This window comes from Sceloporus occidentalis, unplaced genomic scaffold, assembly GCF_023333645.1.
Source record: "Sceloporus occidentalis isolate IW3139 unplaced genomic scaffold, rSceOcc1.0.p SCAF_8, whole genome shotgun sequence".
Taxonomy (NCBI): Eukaryota; Metazoa; Chordata; class Lepidosauria; order Squamata; family Phrynosomatidae; genus Sceloporus; species Sceloporus occidentalis.
In genome coordinates, this window is record NW_028316988.1 from 20,963,837 (window position 1) to 20,983,093 (window position 19,257).

Consider the following 19,257-nt stretch of genomic DNA (forward strand, 5'->3'; position numbering starts at 1 on the left):
TTTTCTCCCCAGAGCAACCTGAAAGGGTTTTCTTGGCAAGATTTGTTCAAAAGGGGTTTATCTTTGCCTTCCCCTGAGGCTGAGAGAGTATGACTTGCCCTAGGATACCTAGTGGGTTTCCATGGCTGAGCAGGAATTTGAACCCTGGTCTCCAGGCTCCTAGTCCAACCTAAAACCACTATACTTCTAACCACTAATTTAGGTAGTGGCAGGGTGACCAGAGGTCCTCCTTTTTCAGGACATACTCTACATTTCAACCTTTTGTCCAGGAGGAATTTCAAAATATCCTCCATTCTGAGCAGGACTAAGAAGCACGAGTTTAAGTTTATATGAGTATTTTTAGCTTTTATTTGGCCACGTCCTACATATTTGTTGAATGACCTACATTTTATGGTGCCTTGTCCTCCTTTGTGGTTATGTCTTCTGGTCACCCTGGGTACTGGAGTCTGAGATTATAAATATTTTCCTACTTTTACACAGGGCTGGTTTGAACGTCTGATGTCTACAATGAACAACAAAAAAAGAGAAAGCTATATTTCCACAAAATTAGAGGGAACATTAATCCAGAAGGGATGGACATGGATACACACACACACAGTTTTGTCAGATATGGAAGCAGTCTCTGTCTCTCTGATAAATGCTTTGACCATTCTTGCCCTCCAAATAAAATAAAAAGCCATTTGCTGGTAATACGCAGAGATAAAAAGAGAACTAAGGCAAAGAGATGGAAACTCCCCTTTCTTTTCTTGTGATTTCTCAGTACTTAAGCAAATGAAATTGTGAGCCTGGGTGGATAGTTCTTTCAAGAGGAATTTTAATTAGCCCAAAATAAATCGATATTTATTCATTTCTTGGAGCGGGAGGAGGGCAGATGTGGGGGACAAGTAGGCGGGTTTAATCCAAGCACAATAGTTTTGGAGAACAACGCTGGAAGGACTTAAGCAGAGTATATTGCCGGAGGTGGAAGGACAAAAGATGCATTAGCGGAGTGATGGATTGACACTCATGGGAACTAGAATTTTCTGCAGGAGATGCTGCCATGCTGCAATGGCCATGCTTCCACACTGGCAGATGAGAGATGGACACACCGTGGATTTTTCCTCGTCCTCCTTTTACACATCCATGTTCAGAGCCAGCCAAGTTGGACACAAGCGAGAGAATGAATAATTTTGTCAAGAATAATGTCCATCGCAACTGTCCCAATTTGGCAGGGACAGTCCAGATTACAGAATCATAGAATCATAGAGTTGGAAGAGACCCCAAGGGCCATCTAATTCAACCCCCTGCCATGCAGGAAATCTCTTTTAAGGATTAGGAAGATTAATCCCTTCTCCTTTTGTGTCTTGTCTTTTTAGATTGTAAGCCTGAGGGCAGAGAAATGTCTAATTTAAAATAATGTAAGCCGCTCTGATAGCCTTTTGGCTGAAGAGCGGGGTATAAATACAATAAATAAATCCTCTTCATACCTTACGAGCAGCTTTTAAAAGGTCACAGTTCCCCTTTCCTCCTTCCACTTTTCCCCTTCCTCCTCACTTATGGTACTTCAGTTGCTGCAAACTGATTTCAAAGTGCAAAAATGGTTTGTACACATTTAGCTCAGCTGTGGGAGAGGAGAGGAAGGAGTGCAATTCTCCTTTCAGGTTCTTCTAAAGAATCGGTGGCCTTGTCTCCTCTGGCCGAAGACATTCCATGGAATCTATCCTGACCCCATAGCTGCCCTATTTTTCTCTTGTTACCTGGCCCTCCAGTTCCATGGCATGGGGGTTGTCTGCTGGGCCACTCGATGCTTCCACCACCACCGAGGGCCACTTGCTTCTGAGGTCAGAACAAGACACCCAGTGACGGTCGCACACTGGACATCTCATTCTGACCTCAGCATGAGCGACCCACAGTGGCAGAGGGGCCAGATGATCCAGCCGGACACCTGTACAGACAGCTGCCATGCCGTGGAAATGGAGAGCTCTGGATTTTCCTGGAAGTTTTTAAAATGTGTCTTAACTTTGTTTTGTCCTGGTTCTGGTGCAGGATGTTAGTACCCAAAATGGAACCAGTTTTTGGGCCATGTGCTAGATCTGGCCTATACAACATATCAGCCCACCAAAGGATTTTGGTTGGCCCCAAAGAATGTTAAAGCTCGATTATTTCTGCAGTGTAGTAGATGCAGCCCTAGTATACTTTTTGGCTACATGCTTTCACCCAGTACTCTTCTATCTTTTTCAGAGGGATTAAAATCAACCCATGGGGTGTGTGTATATGTGCCTTCAAGTCTCCTTTTGAGTCTGGTGATCCCATGGATTTCACTCAGAGGCTGTTTTGCCAGTTCCTTCCTCCGAAATACAGCCTACAGCAACCAGTATTCCTTGGCAGTCCCTGCCCAAGTAGTAACCCAGGCTGACCCTGCTTAGCTTCCAAGATCAGATAGGATCTGGTGCCTTCGGGATATTTAAGCCTGGCAAAATCTGCCCATTAGTAATGGTCATTATGGCCATTATTTTTCTTACAATTATAGGATTTGAAAAAACACCACCTCCCTAGTTTATTCACTTTAGATGGTAAAAAGTACCCTTTTGGCCCATAGATGATCTAGGATGAATCAAAACGTCATCCTGCCCCAAGGCTGGGCCTTCCAGATTTAGACAGTTGAAATGCTAGGTCAGGGAAGACCTCAAAGGCTCATACAGGCCAGTTTGAGAGCTTTTTGGTAATAATAATTCTAAGGAGGATTCTGGGCACCGTAGTCCGAAAAGATAACTTTTCAGACCCCTGACTGGTTAATACTGCCTGCCATGATCTTGCCACCAAAAATGACAGATTTTGCAATTCTGCTGAATTTAAAAAGTTTGTTTTCAGTGCAGAGTTACATTTGAATCCTGCTTTTCCTCCAATGAGTTTAAGGCATTATGCATGCCTCTTGTTCTTACAACCCAATAAGGTAGGTGCCCCACAATCATTCAGATCATTAATGCATTCATTTATATCCCGCCTTTCTCCAAAATGGGGTTCAAGGTGGCTTGAATCATGGCGAAGTGAAGACTTGAACTTGCATCTCCTAAACCCCAGTGCAAAGTTTAAACCACCACAGCATACTGGGTATAAAAAATTTAAATTATTTTAAAACATATGCATAAAACCCCCTTTTAAATTCTTGTTGAAGCTAGAGACTGCTTGCTGCTTTTTGTCTGGGAACACCAATTGCTTTAGAAAAAGAAGAGATGCTATCAGCTTCAGGTTAAATGTTAACAATCTGGGAAATTGGACCCTGTAGCTAATGGTCTGTACTACACAGACATCTCTGTTAAAAGTTGAAAAAACCGAAACCCATAACACATTTTCTGGGTATTTTCTTCAAAAGAGCCACTTTGCAAATTAATGATTCCGAATCCAAAGGTTGATGATCCCTTAACTAACATCCTAACAGCGATTTAAACTGTAGCTTTATTTTTAAATCTTTTATTTTTGCTCCGATGGTTTCCCCGCATAAAAATTCCAGCTACTCTGGTTAACCATTAACACCATGCAGGAAAAAGTAACTAATTCAAGCACAGATTACACTAAGGTGGTCAATCTATATCTGGACTGTACCACTTCACATTATTACAAGGGCACATTACAAGTTCAGCACCCGGAAAGATGGACAAGCATTTTCAAAGTCATTAAAACTACGAAGAACAGGTGAAATAACCAACCCTTTGCTGCCTGAGGTTGCTGCTTCATTCTGCGTAATAGTAGGGCCGGCTCTGCCAGAAAAAAAGGCATCTGCAAAGAGCCAACACTTCTTCCAGGTAACCCATGAAACCCACTGGATGACCTTCGGCAAGTCACACTCTCTCAGCCTCAGGGGAAGGCAATGGCAAACCTCCTCTGAACAAATCTTGCCAAGAAAACCCCATGATACGGTTGCCTTAGGGTTCCCTTAAATTGGAAACTACTTGAGCACGCAACAACAACTATATTTCCAGTGGAAATGGCTATTCACCATCATGGCTATCTGGAACCTCTACATCTCATGGCAGTAAACCCCTGAATATATTCATTTCATAAAAAGGACTATTAAATCTGTGGCTTTCCCTCCTGCTGGGCAACTTATGCATGTACATAAGACTACCAGCAGTGGGGCATCACAGCCAGGTTTGCAGAACTGATGTACCAGGACTATGGTATTACAAGTGACAACCTACCACTTCTCCCAAGTTTGCGTTTTCTCTGAATTCATAGATATGAGCTGCATGGCAGCTGAATGGTTGAGGAAATATATTCATTTCAGTGATACACAGTGGATCCTTGGTATCCGCTAGAGTTTGTTTCTAGGGCCCTCTATGGTTACCAAAATCTGTGGATGCTTAAGTCTCATTAAATACAGTGGCATATTGAAATGGTGTCCCTTATATAAAATAGCAAAATCAAGGTTTGCTTTTTGACATTTATACGTATTTTTAATATTTTCAAGCCAGAGATGGTTGACTCCATGGATAAGGAATCTGTGGATATGGAGGTAGTGTAATAAGCAATTCTGGTTAAAATGCACAATATTTTTGGACAGCTTGGTCTTGAATTGGCCATTAAGACTCATTAGTTTTACACACACAAAAACACACCAAAAAGCACAAAACACCTGCTTTTAGTGGAGCTGAACACTGCCTGAACTGATTTGTTGATGCAGATTAGGGTGGGCAAAAGGTAGCACTCCAGGGATGTTTTTGCAGGACCCGGGGTCAATTTTTTCAATTCAAAATGCCACAAATTGACTTGGCGGGGGGGGGATGAAGAGGCTTTCCACAATGTTTGGAGCCCCCCTGGGCTGCCCAGAGTGTGGTGTGTGGCCTTCCAAAGCTTCCACAAACCACACTTTGCCTCCCTTCCTTGCATTAAAGGATATCGGGTGCTGAGAGTGACAAAGCTCTGTGTGAGATCTTGGGGGAAAGTTACTTTTCCTGATAGCTGATTGAAACCTGGAATATCAAAAAAGTCTCCCCCCCCCTTTTTTTTTTTTTAATTGTAGTTTCCAGCTTGCGCTAGCATGGTGCAGTGGTTTGAGCACTGGACTATGACATTGGAGACCAGGGTTCGAATCCTGGCTTGGCCATGTAAATCCACTGGGTGACTTTGGGCAAGTCACACTCTCAAAGCCAGAGGATGGGAATGGCAAACTGTCTCTGAAGAAACTTGCCAAGAAAACCCTGGGGTCACCATAAGTCGGAAACAACTTGAGGCACACAAGAACAACAAAGTCCAGTGAATCTCTCAAATGGGGATTTTGAGAATTGCAGTCCATTTTGTGAGCTCTACCTACAAAGGAAGCCATCTCTGACAACAGATTTTTGGCAGCACTTAAAAAAAAAAAGAAAAAGCCGAGGGCTGCAAAGTGAGGGTGGAATTTGGGATTTTTCTGTCTCCTGTACCAACATGTCTAAACCAAAATATATTGCATTGTCCTTCTCTCACGTTTTGCTGCTGCTGTGTCCTCTCTGTTTTCTGATCTCTCCAACAATCTCCTTTTTTTAAATGGTCTTCCGTGGCTGAACTGACTCGGCACCACTCCTATAAACTAAGGGCTCGGCTTGAAGCCAGAATTGTCCACCCATCTTCTCATCCGGGACTAATTTTGGGTTGTCACAATTGCTCCATTCATGCGTGGAATTTGGACTAAACTCTATACAATTTGGCATCTGTGACGGTCAGCTTGCATTTTTAAAGCTAAATCAGGAAGAATAACCAAAGCAAGTGCCTACTCCTTTATGTATCAAGAGATACACTGGTTAGGGTGAAGCAAGGTGCATCAACATTTCAGAAATGACATTTTCCAATATGAACCAACCTGATTTTAAAGATTTTTCAGGGAATGAGATGGTGGCTACCAACGGCAGTGCCTTCTCTATGGTAGCACCATGGTCTTCACAGATTCGTTTGCCCAGACACTGACACTGTTAGTGTTTAGAGGCAATGGGAGAACTGGAAATAGGAGTGAAATCTGGACTCCAGTGAAGAAGCAAAAGAAAAAGAGTGTAGCCTCCAGTGACAACAGCGATTTGTGAATGGCCCAGCACAAAATAAACAGGTTGAGATTTCTTTATCCAAAATACTTAGAACAAGAAGTGTTCTGTATTTTGGATTTTTAAAGTATTGATTGATTGATTTCAGAATAGTTGTACAGTATTTGCATATACATCATGAGACATAATGAGGCTGGAGAGAGACTGAAGATCTGTGAAATGGTGAGAATTCAAGCATAGTGCTTGGCACGAATCCATATCTCCCGCCATTTCAGATTCTCTGTCTCTTTCCAGTTGCATCTCTCTCCAGCCTCCCAAATACAGCACAGCTATGCTACTCAAAAACGTTTTGGATTTTGGAATATTTCAGATTTTGGAATTCCAGACAAGGGATTCTCAACCCGTAACTAGTTTGTCTTCATATTTAAGATTGTGGCACCATAATCACAATGGCAAACTCACAAGCAAAAGAACTCTGTAGTGGTGAATAGGGTGCTGAAGGTTGATGTATCCCCTTCTGCTGAATATCCTCCTACCCTGAGGCCTGGCCATCACAACAGAACAATACACAGATTAACATGGGAATCACTTCTCCTTACCCAGGGTCACACAGGATATATATACCCACTCTCTTCCAGGTCAGCATTCTCTGAAGATGCCAGCCACAGATGCCGGCGAAACGTCAGGAATAAACTCTTCTAGAACATGGCCACATAGCCCGAAAAACCCACAAAAAACTATGGATGCCAGCCATGAAAGCCTTTGACTTCAAATCAATAATTAGTTCCTTTTAAAAGGTTAACACTCTAAGCCCTGCTTCAGGAATAGAAGAAAACAGGCAGATGAAAATAGTTCCCATGACTGACAAGCTCAATGGAAGCTTTGGATTGCTCAGGTCTGGTAGAAACTGTACAGGCACACAAGAGCTCCTTTGTAATGCCAGGCATGACAGCTGCTTGGCTTAGCCAAGTATGGGCATTCGCTCTCCAAGGCTGAGAGAGGGATTCCCCCTGGAGATGCTAGGAATTGAACTTGGGACTTTGTGCTGGCAATGCATGTACCCTGCATAATGAGACTAACACTACAGGTCCATATACTTGAGGAGTCTGTCATAGCTCAGTGCTAAGAGCATGCGTCTTTTACCTGCAGAGGCATACAGGTTGAATCCCGGATGTCTGCAGCCCAGGCTGGGGAAGGCTCCTTTCCAAAACCCTGGAGATAGCCAGTGTGTGCAATACTGAACAAGATGGGAGTGAGAAACTCACTTGGTTGAAAGCAGCCTTTTCCCATTGTGGAGATGCTTTGTAACAGAGCACCTGCTTTGCATGGCAAAGATCCCAGTTTCAATCCCCACCATCTCTAAATAAGAGTGGGAGGAAACAAAAATTCTCATGGGAATGTGCAGCCCTCCAGATATTAGAATCATAGAGTTGGAATAGACCTCTATGGCCAGCCATTCTGCCATGCAGGAACACAGTATCAAAGTCCTCTGACAGATGACCATCCAGCCTCTGTTTGAAAACCGTCCAAAGAAGGAGACTCCACCATTCTCCAAGGGAATGTGCTCCACTGTCGAACAGCTCTTACTGCCAGGACATTCCTCCTAATGTTGAGGTGGAATCTCTTTTCTTGTAGTTTGCATTCATTGCCCTGTTCTCTGGAACATCAGAAAACAAGCTTGCTCCCTCCTCAATATGACACCCTGTGATTTGAACCCTGGCCTCCAGAGTCATAGTCCAATGTTCTAACCACTACACCATGCTGGCTCTCTCTTTTGAGCCACCCACTGAGACGGCGCTCCTTGTTCCACCTGCATTGAGAACCTACAGGGCCTGTTTTCACACTTTTGCTTTGCTCCCTGCTGGGTCTTTGGCAACAGCAATTCATATTTATGAGATTTTAAAAAAAGTTCACATTGACTAACATGTAAGGCGAGCATCCAGAGCATCCAGCCAACCTACAGAGGTTCCACCTGGCATGGAGCCAGGCAGTCATCAGGGCTCAAACAGCTTTTGTGGAGGATGAAGATCCAAATCCGTCCCTTGTTGGTTTCTTGAGGGAGTTGGTGTGTGAGAAAAGTAGTGCCAAGGTGGAAAGATGGACTGATAGGTGATGATTGTAGATGCTGAGGGCCTTATGGTAAAAGATTCAGCTCCTCAACCGGCCCTCCAGTCTGTTCAAGATCTCTGCTTGCAGGAGAAGCCCAACATCTCATCATATAAAATAATTGCTATCTCATTTCTCCAAGTTCTGTTCCCATTTAGCCTGAATGGGTCCATCCATGCACAAGAAGTTAAAATCAGGAGAAATACAACAATGCTGATAGCTGGAGGGGGAACGGAGCCAGGTCTCTCAGGACCAAAGACCTGTGATTTGATGAGTGAAAACTATGATATCATAGATGATAACCATGATCTGTTGTTGTTGTGTGCCTTCAGGTCATTTCTGATTAATGGCAACCCTAAGGCAGCTCTATCATGGGGTTTTCTTGGCAAGATTTGTTCAGAGGAGGTTTGCCATTGCCTCCCCTGGAGGCCATGTGAGTGTGACTTGCCCCAGGTCACCCAGTGGGTTTCATGGCCAGCCTGGGAATCGAACCCTGGTCTCCAGTCATAATACGGTATATGGCACCTTTCTCCTTGGGACTCAAGGCAGCTTGGATAAATGCAACCTGCAGTTCTGCTAGCAGAAACTGCTGATTGGGGTAGAAATTGTATGGCCCTCCAGAGCTCACTGTTCTATAAATCCCAGCAGCCTTCATCGCTGATCATGGTGGCTTGGGAGCTATAGTCCAACAGCATCTGCGGGGGCAGTGGTGCATGAATCCTGGCTCAGATGTAGAATCAAGTCTTAAATTATAGGAACAGACTTTCTTGGAAGGCAATGGAATCTCTTTCCCTGAATGTTATGAAACAGAGGTTGGATGTTCTCTTTGAAGGGTCTGTTGTTGTGTGCCTTCAAGCCATTTCCAATTTATTGCACACCTAAGGTGAGGCTATCATGGGATTTTCCTGGTGAGATTTACTTAGAGGGGGTTTGCCTTGCCCAAAGTCACCCAGAGAATTTTCATGGCTAAGTGGGGATTCGAACCCACATCTCCCTGAGTTTTAGTCTAATACTCAAACCACCATACCATGTGGGTTCCTTACACAATATCACACCTCAAACTAAGAGTCAGCCCTCCCACAACAAAGGACTAGGCTTCAAATTACAAACCAGGCCTCAAGCTACAAACTAGACTCCTCAATAAAAAAAAATGTTGTTCTTTGCCTCCAAACTGACTCCGGCTTTTGGCAATCCTCTCTTAGGGTTTTCCTGCCAAGACTTGTTCAGAGGTGGTTTGCATTTGCCTTCCTCAGAAAAGTCACTCAGGGATTTCCATTGGCTGAGTGGGAATTTGAATCCTGGTCTCCCAGAATCCTAGTCCAACACTCAGACCACAGCATCACATCCAGCGCAATGAAATGTCTATGAGATCTATGAATCGTCTAGGAAGTTCTATTATTCCATGATTCTGCTTGGAATTCTAGTACTGTATGTCAAAACCTCTCCTCTTTACCTTTATATATACCTATAGGCAATGAGAGTCTCAAAAGACTTAGGCACATGGGACTGGGAATCTGGCCACAGAAACCCACTGGGTGTCCTTAGGCAAGTCACACTCTCCCAGCCTCAGAGGAAGGCAAAGGCATGCAACAAAATACACAACAATCTACCCTGAAGTAACAACAGTTGGTGGAGGAAGAAGCGGGCAATTTTTTTCTCCGGATCCCTCTGACACAAGCTGTTGAAAGATTCCACCTAAACATTGGGAGGAACTTCATGACAGTAAGAGCTATTCGACAGTGGAACTGAAACATACTCCCTCGGAGGGTAGTGGAGTCTCCTTCCTTGGAGGTCTTTAAACAGAGGCTGGATGGCCATCTGTCAGGGATGCTTTGATTGTGTGTTCCTGCATGGCAGAATGGGGTTGGACTGGATGGCCCTTGGGGTCTCTTCCAGTCTGATTCCTATCTGTATCCATTTGAGAAGTACAGTTGACCCTCCACATTTGCAGCTTTGACTTTTGCTGATTTGATTATTTGCAGTTTTGATTAATATCATAGAATATGTTCTCTCTAGGAATCTCTAGGTCCTCCAATGCAACTCTGCCAGAAATTGACCATAGAGTTGTGCTGGAGAACCTAGAAGTTCCCATAGAAAACACTTCTCTAGGCATCTGCAGGTCTTCTGGCATGATTCTATGACCAACGTCTGGCAGATGTTGACCACTGAGTTGCAGTGGAGGACCTGGAGATTCTTAGAGAGATGTTCTCTCAAGTAGAAATAATAGTGTTTTTCTATTTACAGTTTTTCCACATTCACAGGGGTTCTTCACTCCTAACCTTAGCAAATCTGGAGGGACCACCGTATGGAGATTTTTCCTGCATTGTGAATTGCCTTTGCCTGTCTTCAGCCGCCCAGGGACTGACTCCAAAAGCACAGAGGTGCAACTCGCTTAACACGCCAGAGGGGCTACTTAGCTCCTGGCATCTCCTCTTCTAAGCTTCTGAGCCAACAGGGCTGGGAAGGACATTGATACCAGTGCCAGTTGGGTGACACCTCTGATAGGCATCTCATTTGGCCAGCAAGTCCAGGATGAGTGGGCCAAAGGCATGTCCACAAATGGCAAGCCAGCTGGCCACAGATGATTCTCCCTCCTCCTCTCCAACCAACCAACCAACCAACCAATCATCCATCCATCCATCCATCCATCCATCATCTACCACCTTTCTCCCAGGTCTGAAAAAAATAACCACTTTGTTTAAAAAACCGGAGTTATGCCCTTTAAACCTCCAAGTTATGAACCAGAGGGGTCCAAGTGCTACCCCACCAAGGATTAAACCCCAAGGCAGGCAGCTGCCGAGCCCTAGGACAGACCAACAATAGAATCCACCAGAAGGCAGCTTCCTACAATCCGCAGTCAGAAACCAGCCAACTTGCCGTTTGTTCCAGCTCTTGAAAGCCCCCACAAAGGAGCAGTGCTTCAGCTGTCGAAAAGGTTGTGCATTGCACCAGTGTGTAGCAGAACACATGAACCTGCCACATCTCTCAGTCACTGCCTTTTTGGGCAAAGGATGCTGTGGGACTACTGCAGCACCAGCAGCGATGAGGAGAAGGTGGGAGAGCGTGCACACAAGCGGGAGAAAGAGTGCACACACCTTTGTCTGGGGGCCAGTTCAGAAAGCCAGGCTCCCTGACCTGGGTTCCCCAAGGTGAAGATAGAAAAAAGCCTTGCAAAACAGCCCCCCTCCCTGTATTTAGTTTTCTTCTCTTTTTATAAAGCCATTTTTCCTTTCCACGAAACACCCCCACGCGCTCACAATTATTTTCACAGAATAGAGCATGCCAGCTGTTCAATGAGGCTAATGAAATTAGCGTGCGGCGTGCGATAAATGGAGAAATGGCTTGGGGTTGGAGGCTGGGATGGGGGAAAGGGAGACATTCCTCATGAATGGCAGGTTGTCCAGGAATTTCAGCAGCAGCAGGTAGGAAGAGGATCTGTTGAGCTTCGATTTTTAAAAGTCTGTTTCCGTCTTCTTGTGCAACATCAGAGTGAACTGTCAGTAGCTGTTAAATCAGAGATTCACCCCCACTTCAGTCTATTTAAGTTTTGTATTCTGAGGCCAGCTGAATGCCTCTGGGAAGCCCAGAAATAGCCCATCCCTGTGTTGCTTCCCAGCTGCTGATATTAAAAAGGTAAATTGCCATTGAACATGGAGGTTCCATTCTTGGGTGCTGTTTTTGTTGTGTGCCTTCAAGTCATTTCCAACCTCTAGTGACTCTATCTTGGGGGTTTCTTGGCCTTCTCCACCTTTTCCTTAGCACTGCTGGTGCTGAAATCCCACAGCATCATCAAGATTTGTTCAGAGGGAGTTGTCTTTGACTTCCTCTAAGGCTGAGAGAGTGTGACTAGCCCAAGATCGCCCAGTGGGTTTCCATAGCCGAGCGGGTATTCAAATCCTGGTCTCCAGTATCATAATTCAACGCTCAAACTACTATACCACCTTGGTCCTCATTCTTGGGATTCATGTGTTGTGTTTATACTTTTAAAGTAGAAGAGCCAACTTGGCATTAAAGTGTTTCAGCAGAACCGACCAGACACAGGTTCAAATCCTCCCTTGGCCACTGAACTCACTGAATGACCTCATATGAACCTGTCACTCATTTCATCCCTCTTTCTCAAAGTCTCCTACTTGACAAGTCTAATATTTTGAAGATAAAAATGGGGAAGAAGTCTTCCGCTCACTGCTGGACCAAAGGAAGAAAACAAAGAAATAGGCAAATCATTAATTTATCAATTTGTTTACAATAGAGAAGGAAGCGGTGCAGTCCTACAAGGGTTGCTGGACTGCAAATTCCAGAAGCCAGCACAGGTACTAGCAAGGGATGCTGGTGGCTGCAGTGCAACAATATATACAGAATCACATAATCCTCAACCCTGACTTTATAAGAACAATGGCCTGTTACAGACTGCCAAAATAAAGCTGCTTCGGGTCTTTTTGGAGGCATGCTATTTAAATGATGCATGGGTCCTAAGAGTCTGGAGGTCGCGCCAAAGCCACACTCCATTTCTAAGCACTGGAGTGCAGCTTTGGTGCAGCTTCCGGATTCTTAGGATGCATGCATCATTTAAACAGCATACCTCCAAAGAGACCCGAAGTAGCTTTATTTTGGCAGTCTGTAACAGGCCAATGGAACCTCCTTGCTGGATCGGACTGTGCATCTACCTAATCTATTTCTAGGAAGACACAGGCAGGAGATGGAGATTTCTTAGCCCTTGGTATGTGGAGGGTCACAGTTTGTCTCTACCTGATTATTTCTATTTACTTAGGCCAGATAACTGCCCACACTGATAAGGTAGTTCACAGAGGGCTAAACCCAGGGCTGGGAAAGCGGTAGCCTTCCTGCAAACATCAAGAAGGATATTGACAAGCTGGAACGTGTCCAGAGAAGGGCTATCAAGATGGTCAAAGGTCTGGAAACCAAGCCTTATGAGGAATGACTTATGGAGGTGGATATATTTAGCTTGGAGAAGAGACGATTGAGGGGTGACATGATAGCTATCTTTAAATAACTGAAGGGGTGTCATGATGAAGATGAAGGATGCTTGCTTTCTGTTGGTCCAGAGGCTAGAACAGAAACGAATGGATTCAAATTACAAAACAAAGAATTCCTACTAAACATCAAGAAGAACATATTGATGGTAAAAGCCTTTCGCCACTGAGATAGATTACCTCAGAGGATGATGGACTCTCCATCTTTGGAAGTCTTTAAACAGAGGTCGGATGGGCAGATTCCTTTAGTTATGTATTCCTGCATGGCAGAGGATTAGACTAGAAGGCCCTTGTGGCCTCTTCCAACTCTAGGGTTCTAGGATTCTATGGCAGTGTGGCTCCAATTCCCATCATCCCCAGCCAGCATGGCTGATGGTCAGGTGTGATGGGAGCTGCAGTCCAGAAACATCTGGAGAGCGGAAAGTTTCCCCACCTTGATCTAATCTTCCCCATCACCACCACTTTTTAAAAATGCTGTCTAGACTGGTAGCTGGATGCCTCCACATTTCTGGCAATGAAGTCCATAAAATTAATGACATGACAAGTGACAGCAGTATTTTTTCTTCTCGAATGTCCAGCAGCTACTTCATTTTGAGACACACACTTTTGGCACGCATCTCCATCAGATGAGAGGAGAAAGGGGACATCCAAACTCTGTCCGGCCTTTTCATAGTGAAAGGGCATCAGACAAATGTCATCACTCTCCTAGTTCCCACAAATAAACAACACACACACAATTTAAAACTGCAAAGAACCCAGCAAAGTAAGGGAGCAAGTTTCCTCCAAGTCCCAGCTGTGCTTTAGGATAGAGCATCTTTAGAAACCAGCAACTCCCTCGAAGATATATATTTTAAATACATAAATAAAACCACGAAACCCCAGTACTATTCTAAATTCTCCACACCCTCTAAAAAGCCAACATGGCACATTGCAGAGGTAGCAAATTTGCAGCCAGCTGGATGTTTTCTGGACTCCAACTCCTGTTATTCCCAGACACGGTGGCCAAGGCTGATGGGAATCAGACTCTAAAAATATCTGTGGAAGGATGCAGATGTAGTTGAGAGAGAATCCAACTTAGACCGGGGAACACTAGGTTCAAATCTCAATGTGATAGATAAAAATAAATATTTATTACAGACACAGACCACATGAAATTCAATGAGAGACAAAGCAGTGTTTAGTGAGCACAAAAAGCTACCATCCCAATGCCTAACCTACCTCACAGGGCTGCTGTGAGGATAAGAGTATACGCCCCATAAAGTGCGCTTTGGAGAGTAGGCGCACTTTTAAAAAATGTTTAAGGATGTTCTGGCTATGGATTCCTGCATTAACAAGCAGCTGAATTAGATGGTTCTTAGAGGGTCTTTCCAAACGTTATGATTCTATGAATTATACAGTACAAAGAAATGTCAATTATATAGCATAAAGCATGAAGTAAATTTCTGTGGCCAAGTACTTGCATATTTTCCTTCCCAGTAAGTGCTTCCTCAAGTGATGCAAATTAAGCTTATTGCCGTAATTGCTCTCCTTTCATTGATTCTCATTTTCTTCTTATTTTAGAATTACTTATGATACTAGATAAGGGGTGGCCTAAAATAACATGTAGGCCACAATGAAGCCTACTAAGCATTAAGGTTGCCAGGCTGGAAGCTGGAGATGCCTCCTCTACTTTTAAGAGTCGTGTGAAAGAGGGAATTTTAGCAACTGGACTGGGAATCTGGCTACTGAAACCCACTGGGTGACCAAGGGCAAGTCACACTCTCTCAGCCTCAGAGGAAGGCAAAGGCAACGCACCTGAACAAAACTTGCCAAGAAAACCTCACAATAGGGAATGGCTGGAATCAAAATTCCCTTTTCTGCACAATTATTATAGTACAGGAGCCCTCTCTGGGTTCTAATATGGCAACCATACTAAACTTACCTACCAAGCATACCCTTGGACCCATTGGAAATCTGAATCACCGCCTCTAAACAAAATGTTGTCACCATAAAGGCTAGAAAACATGCTCCCTTAAAAAATGACATTCCCAAAAACGGTACCAGCGTTGCTCATGTGTATGCGCTTTCCAGTAGCCTTTCAACCTATGGCAACCCCCATGAATTTCACAAGCAAGGAATACTTGGAGGTGGCTTTGCCAGTTCCTCCCTCTGAAATATAGCTTACAGCACCTAGTGTTCATATACAGAACAAACGTGCTGCAAAATACACAAAAAAGAACACCCCTGCAAAGCAGAACAGCTCCAGCTGACTTGACTCAAGGGATCCTATCTAAGTAGTACAAAACACAGTAAACACAGACCAAACACGGTCACAATTGCTGATCCACTGATCTCAGAATGACCAGAAGTGCAGTATAGGTTAAAGCCATGCTCAGTCTCTCTTCTCTGCTGCTGCCATAGATAAAATCATAATGAGGGAAGTGAGTGACCCAGTTTTAATTACACACTAACACAAAGGCGGAAAGAAAGGAATGGCAACCTGCAAGCAACCTTTTCTGGCCAAATTTTGGAATCACATACAAAATTCTCCAGGATTCTGTGGCAGAAACATAGGCTAGAAAGGCTCCAGGCTTCCCTGCCAATGCTTGGCTTCATTTCATCCCCCTTTCTCGTCACGTTTCTTTCTCTTTGTTCCCTCCTTCAGTTGTTAATATATGTATTCTTTTCAGTCCTCAGTTTCAAACTGTTTTGAGGGAGTGTATTGTTGGGGGAGAAGCCATGAGAAGTCAAATGGTTCTGTACACTGCTCACCATTTCCAGCCTTTAGGTTACAAATTCCCAGAAACGAATCCAAAGAAGCCTTTGCAGGATGAATTTTGCTCCTTTTTCTCACCCCATGTGGTCATGGTGCGCATACACACACACACATACACTGACAGAGCACTCCCTCTTGCACACATACTCTCCTCCTGGCACACGCATCTTCCGCCCACCCTAGACGAAGCTGAGGGGGTTTGGGTGTCAGATGCTTCCCCGCCCCAGCATCTCAACATGACAAAGCGCATGAATCACCCCCGGAACATGTGAGCTCCTTGGAAAGCAAAAAGACTCTGCTGCCTTTTTTGTTTTTAAAAAAGAAATGCTGCATGCAATATAGAAAGAAGGACACCCTTCTCAAGCACTTATTCTCCTGGCAAAATTACTCCTTCTCCACACCCATCTGCCGCCCCACACCTGGTACTGGTCTCTGAACCCCTCCTTCAAACAATGCAGCATTACTGCACCATGAAGACTACAGCATGGTTAAACACAGTATCCCACCCCTTGCCCCCCAAACTTGTGGCCCATGCTATGAATCCCACATCACACCCACCCACATGCGCATCACACACAAAAGAGCCACAACCAGCAAGGACCATCTTTCCCAGTCCCACATCTCCCCTGCATCCTAATCAAGTTCTAAACCAGACAAGATGCCTTTCAAGGATTTAACATTTTTGCAGTGTGCCGGAGAACATTTTTTAAAATGGACTTACAGTATGTCTTCCTGGTCAGCTCTTCTACAACTTCGGGCTTCAACTTGCTATTTGATTTCCCCATCGCGGCCCAGTGAATTTGTCCTCCAATCTTAGCAGGGCATAAATTTTGGGTGGTTTTCTGTTTTGTTTTGCTTGCTTGCTTAATGGCCTGCCTTCACTCAATAGACAGTCATGTATGAGGCTGCGATGATGACCAAGCGGAGGGGGAACTGTCTTGGTTGTGGGACCAAAGTGGACCCTTCTAATGTCCTTGCAGCATCAGCGGAAGCAAAGAAAATTAAAAATGAAAGATGACAAAAGGGGGAGAGAAGCAGGCCGAGGGGGAAGGAGAGGATGGAAGGGAAAGGAGGAAAAGAGAGAGAAAGAAAGGGAGAGAGGGGGGAATCTGCTTTGAATGTTCAGCTGCAATCTTGCGCTTGGATCTAGTTGTCCTCTTGGAGGATTTCCTCCTCCTTTTAGTCACCAGCTCAGCTCCTCAAATGAGCATCAGCAGACGGCAGGAAAAGGTTGCTCCATACCGGCTGGAGGAGGAAGCCAGCTTTGGGTTATTTCATCGCAAGGATCCGAGGCAGAAATTTCGTCTGAGAGAGAAAAGGGAGAAAGAGAGAGCTGTCCAAGATGGAACAACCGAGTCCTTCTTGCCAATTTTGGCTCTGCACTTGGGCCTTTCCCCTCTTTGCAAATGGAAAGTGCTCTAGCCAGGATTTTGCTGCATCCAGCTGTGTTTCCTTCCCTTCTCTTCTTCTCTCCTTTCTTTCTCCAGGGCTTGTGGAGTGTTGGTGCTGTCGTCCGTGGTTACAAAATGCCCTCCCTCTTGGCTTGTCTTCCCTTGCGCTCCTGGGTTGCTTTAGCCAGCTCAGAGCTGACGCTGTGCGGAGAAGGTGTTAACTGGAATCTGCCAGTCAGCCAGGAGCTCTTCCTTTTGTCTTCCCTTCCCTTTGCCTTTTTTTAGATCAGTCCTAGGAAGACAAGAGGGAAGGGAGGGAGGGGGAAAAGATAGACACCAAAATCAGTACGGTTCTCATTCAAGCCAAAACACAGTATTTTTTTTCTCTTGCAGAAAACAGTCAAGCAGTGTACCATTTGGTATGACAAATGCTCCAAATGTGGTAAATACTGCCATTTGTTTGGAAGTCCTAACAGTTCGCAATGTCTGTTCATAAAACTTCAAAATGATTTTTGGGCCCATGGTCATCTCTCATTGTCAACATTTACTGGTAAATATCAATATACAGTCGTCCTTCCAGTCCGCGGTCTCGCCCGTTCGTGGCTGGCAAGTGGAGAGCAATAAAATGGTGTGCATGCCTGAGGCGCAGGCGCAGGAGCATGCCCCCATTGAAATCAACGGTGACTCCAATACTGGCGTTTTCCATATTCGCGTGGGGATCCAGAACAGATTCCCTGCAAATCAGGAGGAACGACTGTATACCAAACCTATTATTAAATATCTAGAATTAAATGTCCAGTTCGGACAAACGAACAGCAAGTGTCAGAAACTTCCATTGCCTTTGACAGCTAACAAAGTTTCCTCCTGCTTCTAATTTTTTTACCAATACACTGGTGTCCCAAACATCAAACTAAATCCAAGTCAGCCCTCTCACCTCACCTTCAAGTTCATATGTGCCTTCAAGCTGCTTCAAGTTGACTTATATGACCTGAAGAATTTCACAGGGTTTTCTTAGGCGTGAACTACTCAGACATGATTTGGCCAGTTCCTTCCTCTGAAATATAGCCTACTGCTGCTGCTATTCATTGGCTATCTCCTATCCAAGTAGTAATCAGGACTGACTTTGCTTAGATTCCTTGATCAGTCAGGATTTAAAATCACTTTTAGGATGGGGGAATAATTTTCCTTCCAATCCATGTCACATCACATTTCCCCGTAAGTCTCTTTATCCAGTTTTTGCATTCATGTGTGAATTTTATTTTTAACCACATTCCAAATTTTCAAAATGTATTTCTTCTCTTAAAAATATGCATTCTTAAATGTATTTTGAAATATTGGCAGATCTAAGAATTGAAAAACTGTGTCAGTACACCCGTACCTCCACATTTGAGGCTTTGACTTTTGCGGATATGATTATTCAATGATTTTATTAATATGTTCTCTCTAGGGATATCTAGGTTCTCCAGAGCACCTCTATGGTCAACTTTAACCAAAATTTGCACTGAAGAATCTAGGGATTCCTAGAGAGGACACTCCTCTAGGCATTTGTAACTCCTTCAGCACAATTCTATGGTCAATGTCTGGCAGATGTGGACCACAGAGTTGCACTGGAGGACCTAGAGAGGTGTTCTGTCAGGTAAAAACATAGTGTTTTGGTTATGTGCTGTTTTTCCACATTCACTGGGGTCCTGTGCCCCTAACCCCAGCAAATGTGGAGGGACAAGTGTATTACAATTTGCAGACACCAAATTCTTGAGGCATTCACAGAACTGGAATTACTTCAAAGGTCATGTAGAGCAGTGCTACTGAAAATGGTGATCCCTAGAACCCTGGCCAGTCCCTGAGCAATTGCCTGCCAGTCCCTGGTGAGTTTCCAGGAGAGAAAGAATTGTCATCAATGGACACAAATATGATGCTGGTTCCTGGCACACTGGAAAAAAATAATTGCCAGTTGTCCACATCAGATAGCCTGAGAAGCACTGCTGTAGCCAAACCACTTGCCAATGCAGGATATGCCCAGGTAA

At 44.4% G+C, this 19,257-nt stretch overlaps 1 protein-coding gene across 1 annotated transcript in view; it reads right to left on the reverse strand.

Moving 5' to 3' along the window:
- The window catches only part of NCS1 (neuronal calcium sensor 1), a 69,525-nt gene that overhangs the window by 30,278 nt on the left and 19,990 nt on the right, over positions 1-19,257 (reverse strand). The window contains exon 3 of the mRNA XM_089535185.1: positions 16,564-17,525. Within this exon, the coding sequence (XP_089391311.1) occupies positions 16,564-16,627 (64 nt within the window). The 5' untranslated portion in view covers positions 16,628-17,525. The remainder of the gene's footprint in view (positions 1-16,563; positions 17,526-19,257) is intronic.